We start from the raw sequence: 17,576 nt of genomic DNA, 5'->3' as shown, positions 1-17,576 counted from the left end.
TTTCAGTGATCATGATAATATCATGATTTGATAGAAGAATGTTATTATAAAATATATTAGTCTTTGTTCGCAGACCTCTAACATTTTGATAGAAGAGTTTTAAATTTTTACCTTTGTTAGCCATAAATATAATAATGTGTATACGAACTGTTAATAGTGTCTAAAGATATTTTATAGTTTAATAATAATATAGATTTTTACTTTACTCATAAGACAATGATGTACCATCATAATAGATTATTCGCTTTACGAAAGACTAAAATATAATGATCAATACATAGATATAAAGTAGAAACGTTAACAATAAATGAGTATGTTATTGTACTAGACAATGTATTTTTAAATTACTATTTTTATTTGGTGATGTATTTTGTGTGTGCAATGTGTTTGTATAAATGTGTTTAAGGATATTGCTATACGTAGTGTAATGATAATAGTTTATAACGCTATTATGTGAGTGTAATAAGCAACTAGAGTAGACTAAATTAACAGCAGCAAGTATAAGTAAATACATTATTAAACGATCTTGGACAGATCGGTGGAACAAGATATTAGGATGGGGCGAAACCTCGTTTCTCCGCACATAAACGGCAGTTTTTGTCCATATAAATTTATAATTGGCTTCTTTAGCCCTTAATTTACATTCATTTAGAAGTAATTTTATTTTCTACCGTAAGATGTTCATTCACGTAAATCCGAGTACTCTCGTCCCCATACCTAACTCCTTAGTATTTAAGTTGTGACGTTTACGAGCCGCTGCTACAATTCGGTCCTAATAGCACGTTGTTTTAGGCGAACGATGATAGGTCGTGCGCGAGCGGCGCTCGCTGCTATATACTTGGCGCTGCACCGGTGAGCAAACTCGATGTCCGTCGGTTCGATTGAGGCCCCAATATGCTGTGCTACTTTTGTAATAATATTTACTGTGTTTTCTTCCGGGTTTTCAGGTACCCCGGTTACTTCAATATTCTGCAAACGTGTCCACTGCTGTTGTTTCATTCTGTCCTCTTCTAATGCTTTAATCCTCGTAGTTTGAGCAAAGAATCTCCTCTTTGAGTTTTTATTTTCATCTTTAATACATTTTAATTCAGAGGAAGTGCTGCCAAATAATTTCTTAACATCAACGAAGCTCTTTTAATAGGTCGTCATATTGCTTACTCACGAACACCAGCGATTCTTGATAGCCAGCGCATTGAGTTGTTATAGCAATGATCTGATTAGATAACCATTGATGCTAGATTGAATGACTGACTTTATTTCCTGTTTATCGGCGTCAAAATTCTTTTAAGGTATCTATAGTATATAATTATTGACATTCTCAACCTGTTTTTTTTTCGCAAAGTAACATTGTTATCTGATTCATCATTAAGTTTAATTTAGATGATTTTGTCTATTCATCTTTTCGAACAAAATGCATGCAAATATAAACACACGTGCGGGGTAGGTATTGCGGGCGATAGATAAGCGTGGAATGCGGCACAACGAGCGAGCGGCAGTTGTCGTAGGTTAGAATGCGTTGCAATATTTTAAGTAATAAAAACACTTATAACTCACTAAATTGTGGACGTATGCTCGTAGAAATTATTTCCTGAAAGCTTGTTAATTAGCTATAATTCCATGCATCACAAACCCAGTATATTTTCACTTTGACCACAGTTTTAGAATATTTTATACGGATAAAACGTATTCACTGTTTACTGTGCGACTGCCGAAGGATTATCCATCAAAAAATTATTTTAAAAAAATATGAATTAGTTATTATTTTAGAAAATTTTGTTGTCTAAAAATTTAGTAGAGAAAATTTTTAGATTTATTGAGTATTTGTAAATTGTTTAATGATTACTGAACAGAGGTTTTCAAATTTGCGCTTCGAACGTCTATTTCGAAGCTCAAAATATCTTAAACCACTAAGGAACATAACAATATGTTATTTTTATCTAACTAAAAAGATCCTGAAGAAAAAGTTAGTAGAGAAAAATATCTTTTTATGTTTAATTCATGAGAAATAAAAATTCAAAGAATTCGAAAATTTCAGAAATGTTGGTCATTTAAATGATTTTTTTTCGTCACTATATCTTACTTAATTCAATATAATATTGGATTACTATAATAGAAGAACATCTCCTTAAAAACATACAATTTAAAAATTCTACAAAATTAGTTCTGTTATTTTTCTATAAATATTTTAAATACCACTATAAAACGCAACGCGCAAATCGTTTCAAATTAGTCCGCCTTGAGGGCTTTTTTGGAGAGAGGACGTATCGCTCGTCGCTCCGGCGAGACTCAGTTGGACTTTGCTGTGCGTAGAAAAATAGTCACGTGTATACAGTGATTGCCACATCTTAGTACTTTAGTAAGTAAAATATTTTTTCTTTAATGATTGACAATAATTTTAGTAGTTACTATAAATTATTATTATATTATGTTTCAGACACAATAGGAAGTAAAGCTATTTCTAGGCAAGAAAAGGAAACGTAACAACGCTGAAACTTCGGCTAAAGCAAAAGCTAAAAGATTGATGTACTAATGTTATAACATGCGTCTGTAGTTATGGTTGTTGCTTTTTACTCATTAAACACTTGAGCATAGTTACTCGAAGGAAAAAATGGAACCTTAAGCTAAAAACAAGATTAGCCCATTGAAATGTTACATGAGCTTTGTATTTTTAGAGGACCCAATTTTATTTTTAGAACATGTGTGGGGGTCAATAGATGCTTAATCTCAAGTTTGTGAGGTCGCCCCCTTGACCCTGGCCGCCATCATGTAAAAAAGGGTGGAAAACACTTTTTTCGCGATATCTCGGAAACTATGCGTCTTACATAAATTTTGTAAAGTCATAATTTGTAGCAAATTGTTTTGCCTACAAATATGTTTATATAACTTTTTGCCCTAAATTAAAAATTAAAGAAGTTATAAGCAAAAATGTGAGAAAATGTTTATAAAAGTTTTCTTTTTGCTCTATAACTTTTTACGATTTACAAAAAAATTACCTCAAACTAACTTGTAAATGATCTTTTGAGGAAAATTGTTCCCTATAATTTTTATTTCATTCATTTAAATCGCTGTTACAGCGCTCCAAAGTTACCGGGTTCGTCAATGCTCATGAGAATCCGGTCGAAACAAATGTTTAACTTATTTTTGATTTTTTATTGTAAATATATTATTACAATTTTTGTTAAATTCGTACAACTTTACTTATTTATTCCTAACTCTTTTCTTTGCCATAGAACTTACCAAATTTAACTTATCGAATGTTATGCAGGTAGAAAGGTATGAGTTACCATTTGGGGATAAAGGAGAAAAAAAAACATATTTGCAAAGGCAAAAACAATTTGCTACAAATGATGGCTTTACAAAATTTTTGTAAGACGTTTAGTTTCCGAGATATCGCGAAAAAAGTGTTTTCACCCCTTTTTCCAAGATGGCGGCCGGGGGATAAGGGTGGCGACCCCACAAACTTGAGGTTAAGCTTCTATAGACCCCCCACACATGGCCCAAAAATAAAATTGTGTCCTCAAGAAATGCAATATTCGGTCCTTAAATTGTAACATTTTAATGGACTAAACGCACATTTCAAAACTCGTTTTACGCCCGCGGCGTGCCTGGTTGTATGCGGTACCCGCTGTATTGGCGGCCAACTATTAGAATCGTGCGGGCCACGGTAGCACCAGCGCGCTCTGTGGTTAGTAGGTGGGCGACTGCGGTAAGTCGGTAAGGGGAGGGGTGGTTACAGAAATCTGACGCCATTTTCCTCCATCGTGATCGTTTCTGATATGTGTCCATGGCGTTCTGGAACTCAACTGACCGTTAACTGTCCATCTTGTAACCGCCCGCCTTGCGATAATCGCTCGCCAAGTTTGCAGGACATAATCGGAACCGCGGTGGTTACAAATCGCACAGATCTCCGGTCGTCATGAGTTTGGAAATAAAACAGCCGTTTTCAACCACGGCGGGCGCGAGTAAAACCGCTTCGTGAGTTCTTAGCCTTATAGAATCACTTTGCTGTCCCGTTGTCAAAACGTTTACAACTCGCCAAATACCCAGTGCGCGAGTCCCACTCGCACTGGCTGATTTTTTGCATAATGCATAGGTACGCTTACTTTCAAATAACAAGGTTTTTGTGTTCACTGATGCGCACTGTTAAGAAAATTCAAGTGACGAGAGACGGAATCCTATATCTTTCTCCTCTTTGAACCTTAGAAATAAGGGATTTGGTAATTTATGTAGCTAGTGAATAAAACTACTAGTAGTAGTTAGTATACCTATCTTCTTAACTATTTGGGCTAGTTTAGGTTTACACGCTCACATCAATTTTACATATAATTTTATCCTGACGTTTAACCCTGTGCAGGTTTCGGCGTCATTATACTTGTATAAATTAAACGCGTCTAGATCCATATGCAGTTTTATTTAAGTATGTAGTGTTTGCGTAAACTTCGATAACAATAATAGTATATTCTATATATTTTTTTTATTTTTAGGTAATCGTGCCTGATATTACACTCAAAATAAATAAGGTTATTAAAAGCCGCAAAATTATAGATTTTCAATATTTTTGGATCAAATTAAAACACTCGATAACCACAACAGAGCAACAGGTTGTAGTATCGAACATTTACAACTATTGAAAGAGAATGTTTGCTTGCAGTCAACATTTTTAATGAAGTGTAATATGTGCAATATGGAATTTAAGCTATTTAAGCGCTAAGAGATATACTGATAGTATGGATGTATATCGTGGAACTGTGAATGGAGCTATGATGACTGAAGTTGGTAGATCAAATTTAAACGAACAGTTAGCTTCCATAGATTTACCAATATTAACGCAAAATGTTTACATGAAATGTTACGACGAGTTAGCTAAATGATTGAAATTACTGCAGAGGACAGGATGCAAGAGGCCGCTAGGGAAGAAACTGATAAAGATGTTGCCTGTGGCGATGTAAAGACGGTATTCCCATACTTACAGTCAAAGCTGACTGCTGTTGGTCAAAAAAGTACAGAACCAACTATTTTGCTTCGTCGTGTGTCGCAAATATTATGCAAAACTATGGATATAAAACTGGTAAATTGTTATACATGGATGTACAATCGATCGATGTCACTGAGAAGCAATACCTATTAAAAAAAAAACTATCCAAAAAAATATAACCAACTTCCGAAAAAAGTCTTTTATTTCTCACTTTTTAGTTATACACCTAAAAATGACATCTCATTACATACACCTTCTGACTCAAAATATAAATTCCAATATGTAATTTCTAATGACTTAATTTAAACTTTCAATACGCTAAATATTAAAAACTGCAGATCTATGAAGTAATTATGTGGTCCATTATAAACATCGTAGCACAGTAATTTTCCTGATTTATTGTCTGATTACGGAGTTCTGGTGCCTATCTTTCGGCTTCATGATGAGCTCCACTTTACTAAAGGGTACTTTCTAAATGCAAATGCTTAAAATTTTTAAGCATTTGCATTTAAAAAGTGAAAATAACAATTTGTAAAATTGCCGTTAAAATTTGTTAAAAATGTTTATTTCTTTTTATAATTACAAAATGATATATATAAACTATTTCATGATGAATTCTTATATATTTAATAATAGAATTCTTCATTTATCATAAATTCATAAATCATAAGTTACATTCCAATTAGATAATTAAAGCGAAAAGATCAAAATTGGTTGGTCTGACTATAAAGATAGCCGACGCGCTAACTCTACGCACACAGCTACGCAACGGCTCGTGTGAGTGAATTTTGCGAAGAATTACCTATAGTTGACTTCACGCGCGGCACGTAAACGCTCTTAACAGAGCTAGGGTTGATACATATAGATTAGTTGGACATAATGTGTGATTTTTATAAGTTTATATTAGGAATATCTCCCAGCATTTTATTGACAAGTACTTCGAGACGCGTTAACACTAACGGCAATATTTCAATAATCCTTTACATATATGATTCAGCACAAGTTTTAAAATTTGCAAATGTCGCCTTGCCATGGTTGTATATATCGCAAAAATCCCTGTAGAAGTTATCTTTTACAACTTTTCTTGCTAATCTAAAAACAACTTTAAGACCATGAATGATATTTACTGAGCAATGCATACAATAACATTAGTAACTGGTGGTTTGTATAGTGTTCCCACTGACCTGTTCCGGGAAGCTGGTGTCCTGCAGCTCGGCGTCGTGCTCGGCGTACACCAGGATGGTCTTGAGGGCGCGCCGCAGCGACTCTTCGCTGAAGGTGGTGGACGTGCCCACCAGCGACGACAGCGACATGGTCACCTGCATCTTCACGCGGCTGAAGTTCTGTGTGGTGAGGTGGTGATATCATTTTAATGAACTTCGAAAAATTAGGAGGTTCTTTATTCGATTGCATATTTTCAGAGGCCGGAAGAGACTATCTCGTTTTCACATCCATCATTGCAAATCCTGTAAGTCCGAATCTATAGTGGTACGTCATGGCACCGAGCGGTGACGTTCAGTGAATGTCAGAAGGCACTGATTAGTTTTAACTTGTAACGAAATTATTTAGGCAGGTGTTGGATTTTTTTTATTAGTAGCCCGTGGAATGTATTTAAGGCGATACCTCAAGGTCCATTTTCATACATTTTGTTTCACCTTTAATCTGGGTAACTAAACAAGTATTGGCAAGTAAAGAATTTAAATTCACGTCTAGTTAGTGATTAGTTCTCGCAGTTGATGAGAAAAACAGTAAAAATAATTAATAATCATGGATATTTCTGCCTTTAAAATTTCGTCATATTAAATTTATGAAAATGGACCTTGAGGTATCGCCTTAATAGGTAAATATTGAATCAGTGGCATGCGATGTGTCAGGACGCGGGCGGTATAGGCTATCGCGTACGTTGCCGAGCTGGTAGTGGTGGCGCATGAGCGCGTAGAGCGCGGCGGCGGCGTGCGCGCGCGCGGGGCCCGCCAGCGCCGCGCAGTGCCGCAGCAGCACGCGGCACGTGCCCGACTCCTCGCCGCAGCACGACCAGCCCAGCTGCACACACACACACACACGTCTTAACAATAGTAAATACATAAATAGCAACCTCAATTACTTCACATAGCTGTTAATACAAAATTTTTGGAATGACTCGTGACATTAAGCAGAAAAATAAATTAAATACTTAAGTATTTTTTTTCTAAAATGTAGTACTTACTATACGTAAAACATATTATTGAAATGTTGAATAAAAATTTGTAAATTAGCTTAAATTTTAATAAACCGTTCACATAAACAATCTTTACATATTTTTCAGTCTTCGAACCGAATATATAAATATAACAAAAGAATTAAAATTCGATTAGGTCAAAATATCATAAAAAAACAATAATATAAGCGAAATATTACAAGATCAATAAGATTTTTTTTACAATTTTTGTTTTCTTCATTACCTTGAGGATGAGTGTGCGCACGGTCGCGAACATATGTTGCAACACAGTGACGCTCTGGTTGCGCTGTAAAGCGCGCAACACCACCTGCAACGCGCCGCTGCATACACTCTGTCCACACTCCAAGTTGCTGCACGACTGTATCATATATAAAAAAATATATATATTTATGAGCTTAGTTACAACAAACATAAATGTTAAGATCTATTTATTAAAACCACAAACTTTTTTTTCAAACTAGAAAACTGGATTATGTCACTGTGTCCGCAGGAAACTATGGTAAACAAAACAGTGTTCTACTTTTAGTGATTATAAAATGAATGTAATGATTCAGGATCGAGCGGTCGGGGGATGGTAGCGTCACCTGCACGATGGTCTCGAGCGTGTGCAGCAGCGTGAGCGCGGCCTCGGCGGCCAGCGCGGCCGACAGGTCCGGCAGCGGCGCCGCCGGCGACGTGGCCGCCTCGCGCCCGCGCACCCACTCCTTGCGCCAGCGCTCGCGCTTGCACGCGCCCACCGACGACGACCCGCCGCCTGCACACACACAACACACGCGACACGCATTATACCACGCTGCACTTGTTGCTAAGTGGAGTAGGCTCTATATAGAGTCGATTGACGAGAGAGTTCAAAATAAAAAATGCCTACCTTTGCGCCTCATGATGAAGTCGGAGCGGGCGGACCCCTGTCCCAGTATGACGTCCTCCAGCTTTGCTTTGATGTCGGTTGTTTTGCGCACGTTCTGTTGTGCGCACTTCAGTATCTCTTTACGACCCTATAACAATATTTATGTGGTAATTTATTAATTATTTTTTTATTTAACTTTAAAATTGGATGTGAAATGGCACGTCTTGAATTTGACTATTATAATTTCACCCATATATTATTGTGTGGCAGCTTGTAACAGACGTATTCACATGTGAGTAGTCAGGTCGAGTGATGCTGCGCGGCTCGTCTCGCTGTTCGGTGCCGAATGTGTACCTTGTACTCGAGGCAGCGGAAGGCAAGGTCCAGCAGGAGCCAGTAAGGCGGCTCGTCTCGGCGCCGGCAGCTCGGCGACCAACTGCGCCAGGGACGCGCGCAACTCCAACGCACCACCACACTGCACACATCACCAGGTTGCGGCTCGTCTCGCTGTTCAGTGCGCTGCGACCACTCTGCAACAACATACCAACATTGCTGTTTATTATTCTACGATCAAATGAAAAGAGTAGTGCGTTCGTTTAACCGTCAAGTTCTCATCACACTGCCGATTTGCGAAAGCATTGAAAGGTGCGAAGGTGCACTCGCTCGCGGCGAGCACGTTGTGTGCGCGCGACGTATCCGTAGCAACAGAATAAATTCCAACGAAGAAACATTGCTGTTTGCTTTATAATTTTTGATTTAAAAACTTACTCACGCATTTAGTAGTAATCATTAAGAATGCAAGAAAAAGAACTTTATTAATATATTGCTATACCTGTTTAAAGTCATCCGACGTAGGCGACGAGTAGAAACTACCGAACTGGCCCATTTCACTTTCCAATGGCAATAGTTCTGAAAATGATAAAACCGGAAGTCAAACGAATAGTGCTTTTAATTTGTACATATTTGTTTTAAATTTAAGTAATCTATATACTTATAATAAATCTGTAGAGAGGTCAATTCTGTACATGAAATATATTTCCAAAATAACTATCGGGGGGGTGATTGGGGATCGATACTGATGCCAAAAATGCAATTAGTAAAATTTTTGTGTTTGTCTGTCTGTCTGTATAACCGTTATAGAAACAAAAACTACTCGACGGATTTTAACGAAACTTGGTACAATTATTTGTCATACTCCTGTGCTGGTTATAGTATACTTTTCATCACGCTACAATTAATAGGAGCAGAGCAGTGAAGGGAAATGTTGGGAAAACGGGAGAAGTTACTCCATTTTTAAGCTTCCGTCGCGTGTGCAACCTTAATGGTTAAAAGCTACTTGCCAAAAATCATGTAAGACGGAAATGTTCTCCTTCAAATTATGTAAAAAATATCCCACGACAGCATATGTCTATCTTTTATGGTTGACTCACAATAACACGTGTAACTCCCGATAGCTTAGCAGTTCGAAGCTTTCTCATTATATTTATTTTGTCTACTCTTACGTTTATAGCACTCTCAGTCATCCCTAATTAACAAAGTTTACATGAGTAAATAGTCCTTAAAAAGAATCATAGAAATCGGTATAGAAACACCAAAGTTATACATGAAATACGCTAATAATAAGCCATCACGCGTGAATACTGAATCATGCTATAAGCTTCCTTCGATTTCACCAGGATCCCATCATCAGACCCTGACCGGACAATCGGACCACCTGCATACCACCATACATTAAAAACATCCCGACAAATTGAGCACCTCCTCCATTTTGAAGTCCGAAATCCACGCGGGCGAAGCTGCGAGCGGAAGCTAGTGATATATAAAATTCTTACGATGCACGCACGTGAGCACTCCGGCAGCTCCGGCGCCTGCAGCCGCGGGTCCGCGTCGTGCGCGCACGTCAGCGCACACACCGACTAGTACTGTGTAGTAGTGTGTCACCACTTACCATTAGTAGCGCTGGGTCGGTAGAGCAGCGGCTGCGCGTCGAGCGCGGCGGCCAGCAGCGGCAGGTACAGCGCCGCCACGCGCGCGCGCAGCTCCGGCGCCTGCAGCCGCGGGTCCGCGTCGTGCGCGCACGTCAGCGCACACACCGACTAGTACTGTGTAGTAGTGTGTCACCACTTACCATTAGTAGCGCTGGGTCGGTAGAGCAGCGGCTGCGCGTCGAGCGCGGCGGCCAGCAGCGGCAGGTACAGCGCCGCCACGCGCGCGCGCAGCTCCGGCGCCTGCAGCCGCGGGTCCGCGTCGTGCGCGCACGTCAGCGCACACACCGACTAGTACTGTGTAGTAGTGTGTCACCACTTACCATTAGTAGCGCTGGGTCGGTAGAGCAGCGGCTGCGCGTCGAGCGCGGCGGCCAGCAGCGGCAGGTACAGCGCCGCCACGCGCGCGCGCAGCTCCGGCGCCTGCAGCCGCGGGTCCGCGTCGTGCGCGCACGTCAGCGCACACACCGACTAGTACTGTGTAGTAGTGTGTCACCACTTACCATTAGTAGCGCTGGGTCGGTAGAGCAGCGGCTGCGCGTCGAGCGCGGCGGCCAGCAGCGGCAGGTACAGCGCCGCCACGCGCGCGCGCAGCTCCGGCGCCTGCAGCCGCGGGTCCGCGTCGTGCGCGCACGTCAGCGCACACACCGACTAGTACTGTGTAGTAGTGTGTCACCACTTACCATTAGTAGCGCTGGGTCGGTAGAGCAGCGGCTGCGCGTCGAGCGCGGCGGCCAGCAGCGGCAGGTACAGCGCCGCCACGCGCGCGCGCAGCTCCGGCGCCTGCAGCCGCGGGTCCGCGTCGTGCGCGCACGTCAGCGCACACACCGACTAGTACTGTGTAGTAGTGTGTCACCACTTACCATTAGTAGCGCTGGGTCGGTAGAGCAGCGGCTGCGCGTCGAGCGCGGCGGCCAGCAGCGGCAGGTACAGCGCCGCCACGCGCGCGCGCAGCTCCGGCGCCTGCAGCCGCGGGTCCGCGTCGTGCGCGCACGTCAGCGCACACACCGACTAGTACTGTGTAGTAGTGTGTCACCACTTACCATTAGTAGCGCTGGGTCGGTAGAGCAGCGGCTGCGCGTCGAGCGCGGCGGCCAGCAGCGGCAGGTACAGCGCCGCCACGCGCGCGCGCAGCTCCGGCGCCTGCAGCCGCGGGTCCGCGTCGTGCGCGCACGTCAGCGCACACACCGACTAGTACTGTGTAGTAGTGTGTCACCACTTACCATTAGTAGCGCTGGGTCGGTAGAGCAGCGGCTGCGCGTCGAGCGCGGCGGCCAGCAGCGGCAGGTACAGCGCCGCCACGCGCGCGCGCAGCTCCGGCGCCTGCAGCCGCGGGTCCGCGTCGTGCGCGCACGTCAGCGCACACACCGACTAGTACTGTGTAGTAGTGTGTCACCACTTACCATTAGTAGCGCTGGGTCGATAGAGCAGCGGCTGCGCGTCGAGCGCGGCAGCCAGCAGCAGCAGGTACAGCGCCGCCACGCGCGCGCGCAGCTCCGGCGCCTGCAGCCGCGGAGTCCGCGTCAGTGCGCGCACGTCAGCGCACACACCGACTAGTACTGTGTAGTAGTGTGTCACCACTTACCATTAGTAGCGCTGGGTCGGTAGAGCAGCGGCTGCGCGTCGAGCGCGGCGGCCAGCAGCGGCAGGTACAGCGCCGCCACGCGCGCGCGCAGCTCCGGCGCCTGCAGCCGCGGGTCCGCGTCGTGCGCGCACGTCAGCGCACACACCGACTAGTACTGTGTAGTAGTGTGTCACCACTTACCATTAGTAGCGCTGGGTCGGTAGAGCAGCGGCTGCGCGTCGAGCGCGGCGGCCAGCAGCGGCAGGTACAGCGCCGCCACGCGCGCGCGCAGCTCCGGCGCCTGCAGCCGCGGGTCCGCGTCGTGCGCGCACGTCAGCGCACACACCGACTAGTACTGTGTAGTAGTGTGTCACCACTTACCATTAGTAGCGCTGGGTCGGTAGAGCAGCGGCTGCGCGTCGAGCGCGGCGGCCAGCAGCGGCAGGTACAGCGCCGCCACGCGCGCGCGCAGCTCCGGCGCCTGCAGCCGCGGGTCCGCGTCGTGCGCGCACGTCAGCGCACACACCGACTAGTACTGTGTAGTAGTGTGTCACCACTTACCATTAGTAGCGCTGGGTCGGTAGAGCAGCGGCTGCGCGTCGAGCGCGGCGGCCAGCAGCGGCAGGTACAGCGCCGCCACGCGCGCGCGCAGCTCCGGCGCCTGCAGCCGCGGGTCCGCGTCGTGCGCGCACGTCAGCGCACACACCGACTAGTACTGTGTAGTAGTGTGTCACCACTTACCATTAGTAGCGCTGGGTCGGTAGAGCAGCGGCTGCGCGTCGAGCGCGGCGGCCAGCAGCGGCAGGTACAGCGCCGCCACGCGCGCGCGCAGCTCCGGCGCCTGCAGCCGCGGGTCCGCGTCGTGCGCGCACGTCAGCGCACACACCGACTAGTACTGTGTAGTAGTGTGTCACCACTTACCATTAGTAGCGCTGGGTCGGTAGAGCAGCGGCTGCGCGTCGAGCGCGGCGGCCAGCAGCGGCAGGTACAGCGCCGCCACGCGCGCGCGCAGCTCCGGCGCCTGCAGCCGCGGGTCCGCGTCGTGCGCGCACGTCAGCGCACACACCGACTAGTACTGTGTAGTAGTGTGTCACCACTTACCATTAGTAGCGCTGGGTCGGTAGAGCAGCGGCTGCGCGTCGAGCGCGGCGGCCAGCAGCAGCAGGTACAGCGCCGCCACGCGCGCGCGCAGCTCCGGCGCCTGCAGCCGCGGGTCCGCGTCGTGCGCGCACGTCAGCGCACACACCGACTAGTACTGTGTAGTAGTGTGTCACCACTTACCATTAGTAGCGCTGGGTCGGTAGAGCAGCGGCTGCGCGTCGAGCGCGGCGGCCAGCAGCGGCAGGTACAGCGCCGCCACGCGCGCGCGCAGCTCCGGCGCCTGCAGCCGCGGGTCCGCGTCGTGCGCGCACGTCAGCGCACACACCGACTAGTACTGTGTAGTAGTGTGTCACCACTTACCATTAGTAGCGCTGGGTCGGTAGAGCAGCGGCTGCGCGTCGAGCGCGGCGGCCAGCAGCGGCAGGTACAGCGCCGCCACGCGCGCGCGCAGCTCCGGCGCCTGCAGCCGCGGGTCCGCGTCGTGCGCGCACGTCAGCGCACACACCGACTAGTACTGTGTAGTAGTGTGTCACCACTTACCATTAGTAGCGCTGGGTCGGTAGAGCAGCGGCTGCGCGTCGAGCGCGGCGGCCAGCAGCGGCAGGTACAGCGCCGCCACGCGCGCGCGCAGCTCCGGCGCCTGCAGCCGCGGGTCCGCGTCGTGCGCGCACGTCAGCGCACACACCGACTAGTACTGTGTAGTAGTGTGTCACCACTTACCATTAGTAGCGCTGGGTCGGTAGAGCAGCGGCTGCGCGTCGAGCGCGGCGGCCAGCAGCGGCAGGTACAGCGCCGCCACGCGCGCGCGCAGCTCCGGCGCCTGCAGCCGCGGGTCCGCGTCGTGCGCGCACGTCAGCGCACACACCGACTAGTACTGTGTAGTAGTGTGTCACCACTTACCATTAGTAGCGCTGGGTCGGTAGAGCAGCGGCTGCGCGTCGAGCGCGGCGGCCAGCAGCGGCAGGTACAGCGCCGCCACGCGCGCGCGCAGCTCCGGCGCCTGCAGCCGCGGGTCCGCGTCGTGCGCGCACGTCAGCGCACACACCGACTAGTACTGTGTAGTAGTGTGTCACCACTTACCATTAGTAGCGCTGGGTCGGTAGAGCAGCGGCTGCGCGTCGAGCGCGGCGGCCAGCAGCGGCAGGTACAGCGCCGCCACGCGCGCGCGCAGCTCCGGCGCCTGCAGCCGCGGGTCCGCGTCGTGCGCGCACGTCAGCGCACACACCGACTAGTACTGTGTAGTAGTGTGTCACCACTTACCATTAGTAGCGCTGGGTCGGTAGAGCAGCGGCTGCGCGTCGAGCGCGGCGGCCAGCAGCGGCAGGTACAGCGCCGCCACGCGCGCGCGCAGCTCCGGCGCCTGCAGCCGCGGGTCCGCGTCGTGCGCGCACGTCAGCGCACACACCGCGCCCACCGCCGCGCTCTGCAGCAGCGGACTCCTGCACATGATCGGTATATCGACACTGAATGTTGGGTGAAAGGATTGGTATATTGATAAACCTCTATTGTGATTGGTCAATTTTTGCAATCGATAGAAAAATACTAATTTATATTCAGGGTGAGTTATAAACAGGTACTTTGTATTCAGGAAGTCGATACTCACTGCAACTCGAGCGCGTTGGTAAGCTCAGTGAGAAGCAGTCCGGCGAGGTAGTGTCGCGAGCGGAACTCGTGCGAGAGGGCGCCGTGCGCCGCGCCGGAGAGAGGAAGGCGGAGGCCACGGACTGCGCGGAGGGCGCCAACGACACTGCGCCGCACGCCGCGCCGCCCGCCGGCAGGTTCAGCGACACGTAGTGCTCGTGCGAACAGATTATGCGCAGGAACGACAACTGGCACACACACACGCGCACATTTTAGCAGTACATACATTATACTCAACCAATAAGTACACTTTAAAACACGTTAATAACAATTATTCCAAATTATAAATATGCCTCGAATAAAAGGAATTATAAAAAAAAATCATCTACTGTATTATATACAACCTGTATATCAAACGTCACTGATATACAGGGTGCGTTAAATAAAGAGGATCAGAATTATAACCAAATGTATTTTCATATACATATCAAAATATAAAGTACCACTCTAACAAATACCTTGTAATGCACAAGCGGCACAGCATCAGGCAGCGACGCGATCTTAGCACTCATCTGCTTGTAGTAACTGCGGATCAGGTTGAACACGTAGCCGCGGTCCATCACGCTCAGCAAGTCGAACAGGAAGAACGCCAGGCTGTTGTTCAGGCTCTGCGTGAGACGGCTGTTCTTGCCGTACCTGCCATGACAAAATATATTTACTTGACGAGTTAAGCGAGATGATAGTAAAATTATGACAAAATATTGCGTGATACTGGTGGTAGGTCTCTCATATGTGAGAGTCCGCCTGGGTAGGTACCACCGCAATGTCTATGTCTGTCGTCATGCAGCAGTGTGCAGTCACTGTTGTGTTCCGGTTTGAAGGACATTGTAGCTAGTGTAATAACTGGATACAATAAGACTTAACATCTCATGTCTCAGGATAGCGACCTCCGTACGCTTATGGTGTTAAAACCCGCCGTAGTGGCCCACGTAAGTGTGTCACGTTCCGGGATTATTTGTATATCCGGTTCCAACAGGCCAGCATAAATGTATCGACTATCGTGGGGTAATCATCGCAGTTGACATTCTATTGAACTCCACTCTACTTACCATCAGGTGCAGAGGTCACTTTGCCGTACAAATATAAAAAAATCCAGCCCATGTATTTAGACACACACAGGTGGAAGACCTGACATCATAAGCTACTGTGTCCCTTTTTTTTTTTTTTTGTTTTCGCGGAGAAAGTGTCTTATGACTACCGCTCAGCCTTCGTGGGGGGCGACTGAGCGGTTATGTTGGGATCACCGTGCCTTACGACCCGGCATTGCGCCGCCCGGATTTTATGTCGACCTTCAGGCGACCGCCGGGCCGAGTCCCTAACCTATATACAGCGCACGGCATACCAACTAAAACTCCGCGGTGGCCTTCTTCGGCGCATTAGGGACGACTGCGAGCTTCCTCTGACGGAAATGTCTAAGTCTACTTCCACAGCCGCCCCTGCGCGGTGCCGCCTAGTGCGGCCCGTCTTCTGTGAGGGTGGGGGGGGGGGGGGGGGCTCAGGAGCCCCCGCGCACCGAAGGACGCCCTCGGCGTCTACGGCAGCATGAGGCCAACTGCACACTGCCATCCAAGCTACTGTGTCCCTGCCGTACCCGGAGATGATCTCGGAGGTGACGTTGTTGACGAGGGTGGTGAGGTCGTCGGTGAACTGCTCGGGGAAGCGCGCCTTGCGCGGCGCCTCGTGCGCGCCGCTCCAGTACAGGTACTCCACCATCGACTTGATCATCAGCTCGAACAGCGACCTGCAACACCAGCCACGAATTTACTCCATGTTAAATGACACACTAGTCTGAGTTAAAATCCTTTTATTTGAATTTAATAATTAAAAAAACAGTATTATTAGCTCTACGCCTATCGAAAAATAATAGCAACAAAACAACTTCAAATTATTGTACACTCTCGCTTTACTGTACAATACCGCGAGACCAGACGCTTTTTAACCGACTTCAAAAAAAGGATGAGGTTATAATTCGACGTGAATGTTTTTTTTTGTCATATTGCTCAATGTTACAGTATCTACATAAAAAAAATGCCGTCATAATTTAATTGTCGAGTAGCAAGTTGTAACGTCTGGGCTTTCTGGGTATATTAAAGTTTTGTAATAAGGGTGGGTAGACTATCATTTACCATGAGTTCTGCATGGCGAGGTCTCTAGTGGCACCGCTTGCAACCACCCACTGTAGAGCCAGCTCCTCGTGCGGGATCTTTGCAGGGATCCGTCCGTAAGCACTGGATATAAGAACCAAAATTGTATATAATTTTTAGAAGCAGTACGTATTACGCAATGAGAACTACAAATTTAAACCTAAATGGTAATCAATGATGGTCCACTGAATATATTTTTATTTTGAATGGCATTTTCATCACAGAGAATGTTATTGTGATTTAAGATTTTTGCGTAATAGATTTAACTTATCTATCTATATATATATTATAAAACAAAGTCCCTTTTTGTATGTCTGAATGTTGACGAGTTTCTCAAAATCTACTGAACGGATTTTTTGTGAGGATTTGGTATGGAGATAGTTTAAGATCCTGGGAAGGTTATAGGCTACTATTTATCCCGGAAAATATATAGCGGGACCTTTATCCCAGAAAACTCCTTCACGCGGACGAATCCGCACGCAAAACCTAGTTTAGCTATAAAACATGATGCTTTAATTTCTGAAGCTGCAAAGCTAATGTAAGGATGTGGTCTTGCCTGTGGGCGGCAGCGGCAGTCCAATGTCTCTATCAGAGAGTGAGGGTCTCGGGATGGTGCACTGGAACTGGATGTAGCTGGAGATCAGGCCGCTGCGGCCGTGCGGGTCGCATGTCGCGCCTTCGTTCATGTTCTACGAAGAAATAAAATCTTTTTTCAGTGCATTACATGTAAGTTTGTAACGAAAAAGGTTCACCACAATAATCTTTTGTATTTTTTTATAAAGCCAATTTTGCTTAGTGTTTTTGCGATATTCGCTCTTAAAAATATTAATATATTTTCAGAACACCCTGTAGTTTGTCTATAAGTTGAAAAGATACTTTTAAAAGTGTTTAAAACTGCCCTAAACATTATGACGACACTATCAATCTACCATTTGTTTTCAATAAACGATCCCAAATAATCCTATCCCGAGAATAAATTAATCAAAATAAATCATTTGTAAACATGTAAAAAAATCTTTAGTGTGGTACATTTTCGTGAAGTATTGAAAAAGAAATCGAGATCCATTAATGTAAACAGCAGTATAGCATGCCAACTGACGG

General features: G+C 46.5%; 1 protein-coding gene across 1 annotated transcript; it reads right to left on the bottom strand.

The window, feature by feature from the left end:
* Positions 1–6,108: 6,108 nt before the first annotated feature.
* LOC119192615 (dedicator of cytokinesis protein 7-like) lies at positions 6,109–17,161 on the bottom strand. Its single transcript, XM_037446424.1, has 11 exons — positions 17,094–17,161; positions 16,458–16,559; positions 15,923–16,072; positions 14,790–14,967; positions 14,294–14,519; positions 8,395–8,570; positions 8,062–8,188; positions 7,778–7,947; positions 7,417–7,551; positions 6,878–7,018; positions 6,109–6,318 (listed from the first exon to the last, which is right to left on the bottom strand). The coding sequence occupies exons 1-11, from the start codon at positions 17,159–17,161 to the stop codon at positions 6,124–6,126; spliced, it is 1,668 nt and encodes a 555-aa protein (XP_037302321.1). The 3' UTR covers positions 6,109–6,123.
* Between the last annotated feature and the right edge of the window lie 415 nt (positions 17,162–17,576).

Source organism: Manduca sexta, unplaced genomic scaffold, assembly GCF_014839805.1.
Source record: "Manduca sexta isolate Smith_Timp_Sample1 unplaced genomic scaffold, JHU_Msex_v1.0 HiC_scaffold_2992, whole genome shotgun sequence".
In the NCBI taxonomy this organism is placed as follows: domain Eukaryota; kingdom Metazoa; phylum Arthropoda; class Insecta; order Lepidoptera; family Sphingidae; genus Manduca; species Manduca sexta.
The sequence above is the reverse complement of the archived record's forward strand: the minus strand, read 5'-3'. Positions and strand labels throughout refer to the sequence as shown.

Bases quoted from the DNA above. Each gene is read 5' to 3' on its own strand.
- LOC119192615 (XM_037446424.1), bottom strand. From the start codon at position 17,161: ATGAACGAAGGCGCGACATGCGACCCGCACGGCCGCAGCGGCCTGATC. The intron at 16,560-17,093 runs GTGCACCATCCC...TCTTATATCCAG, and splicing joins TCCAGCTACATCCAGTTCCA to TGCTTACGGACGGATCCCTG. The intron at 14,968-15,922 runs GTACGGCAGGGA...TTGTCATGGCAG, and splicing joins ACCTCCGAGATCATCTCCGG to GTACGGCAAGAACAGCCGTC.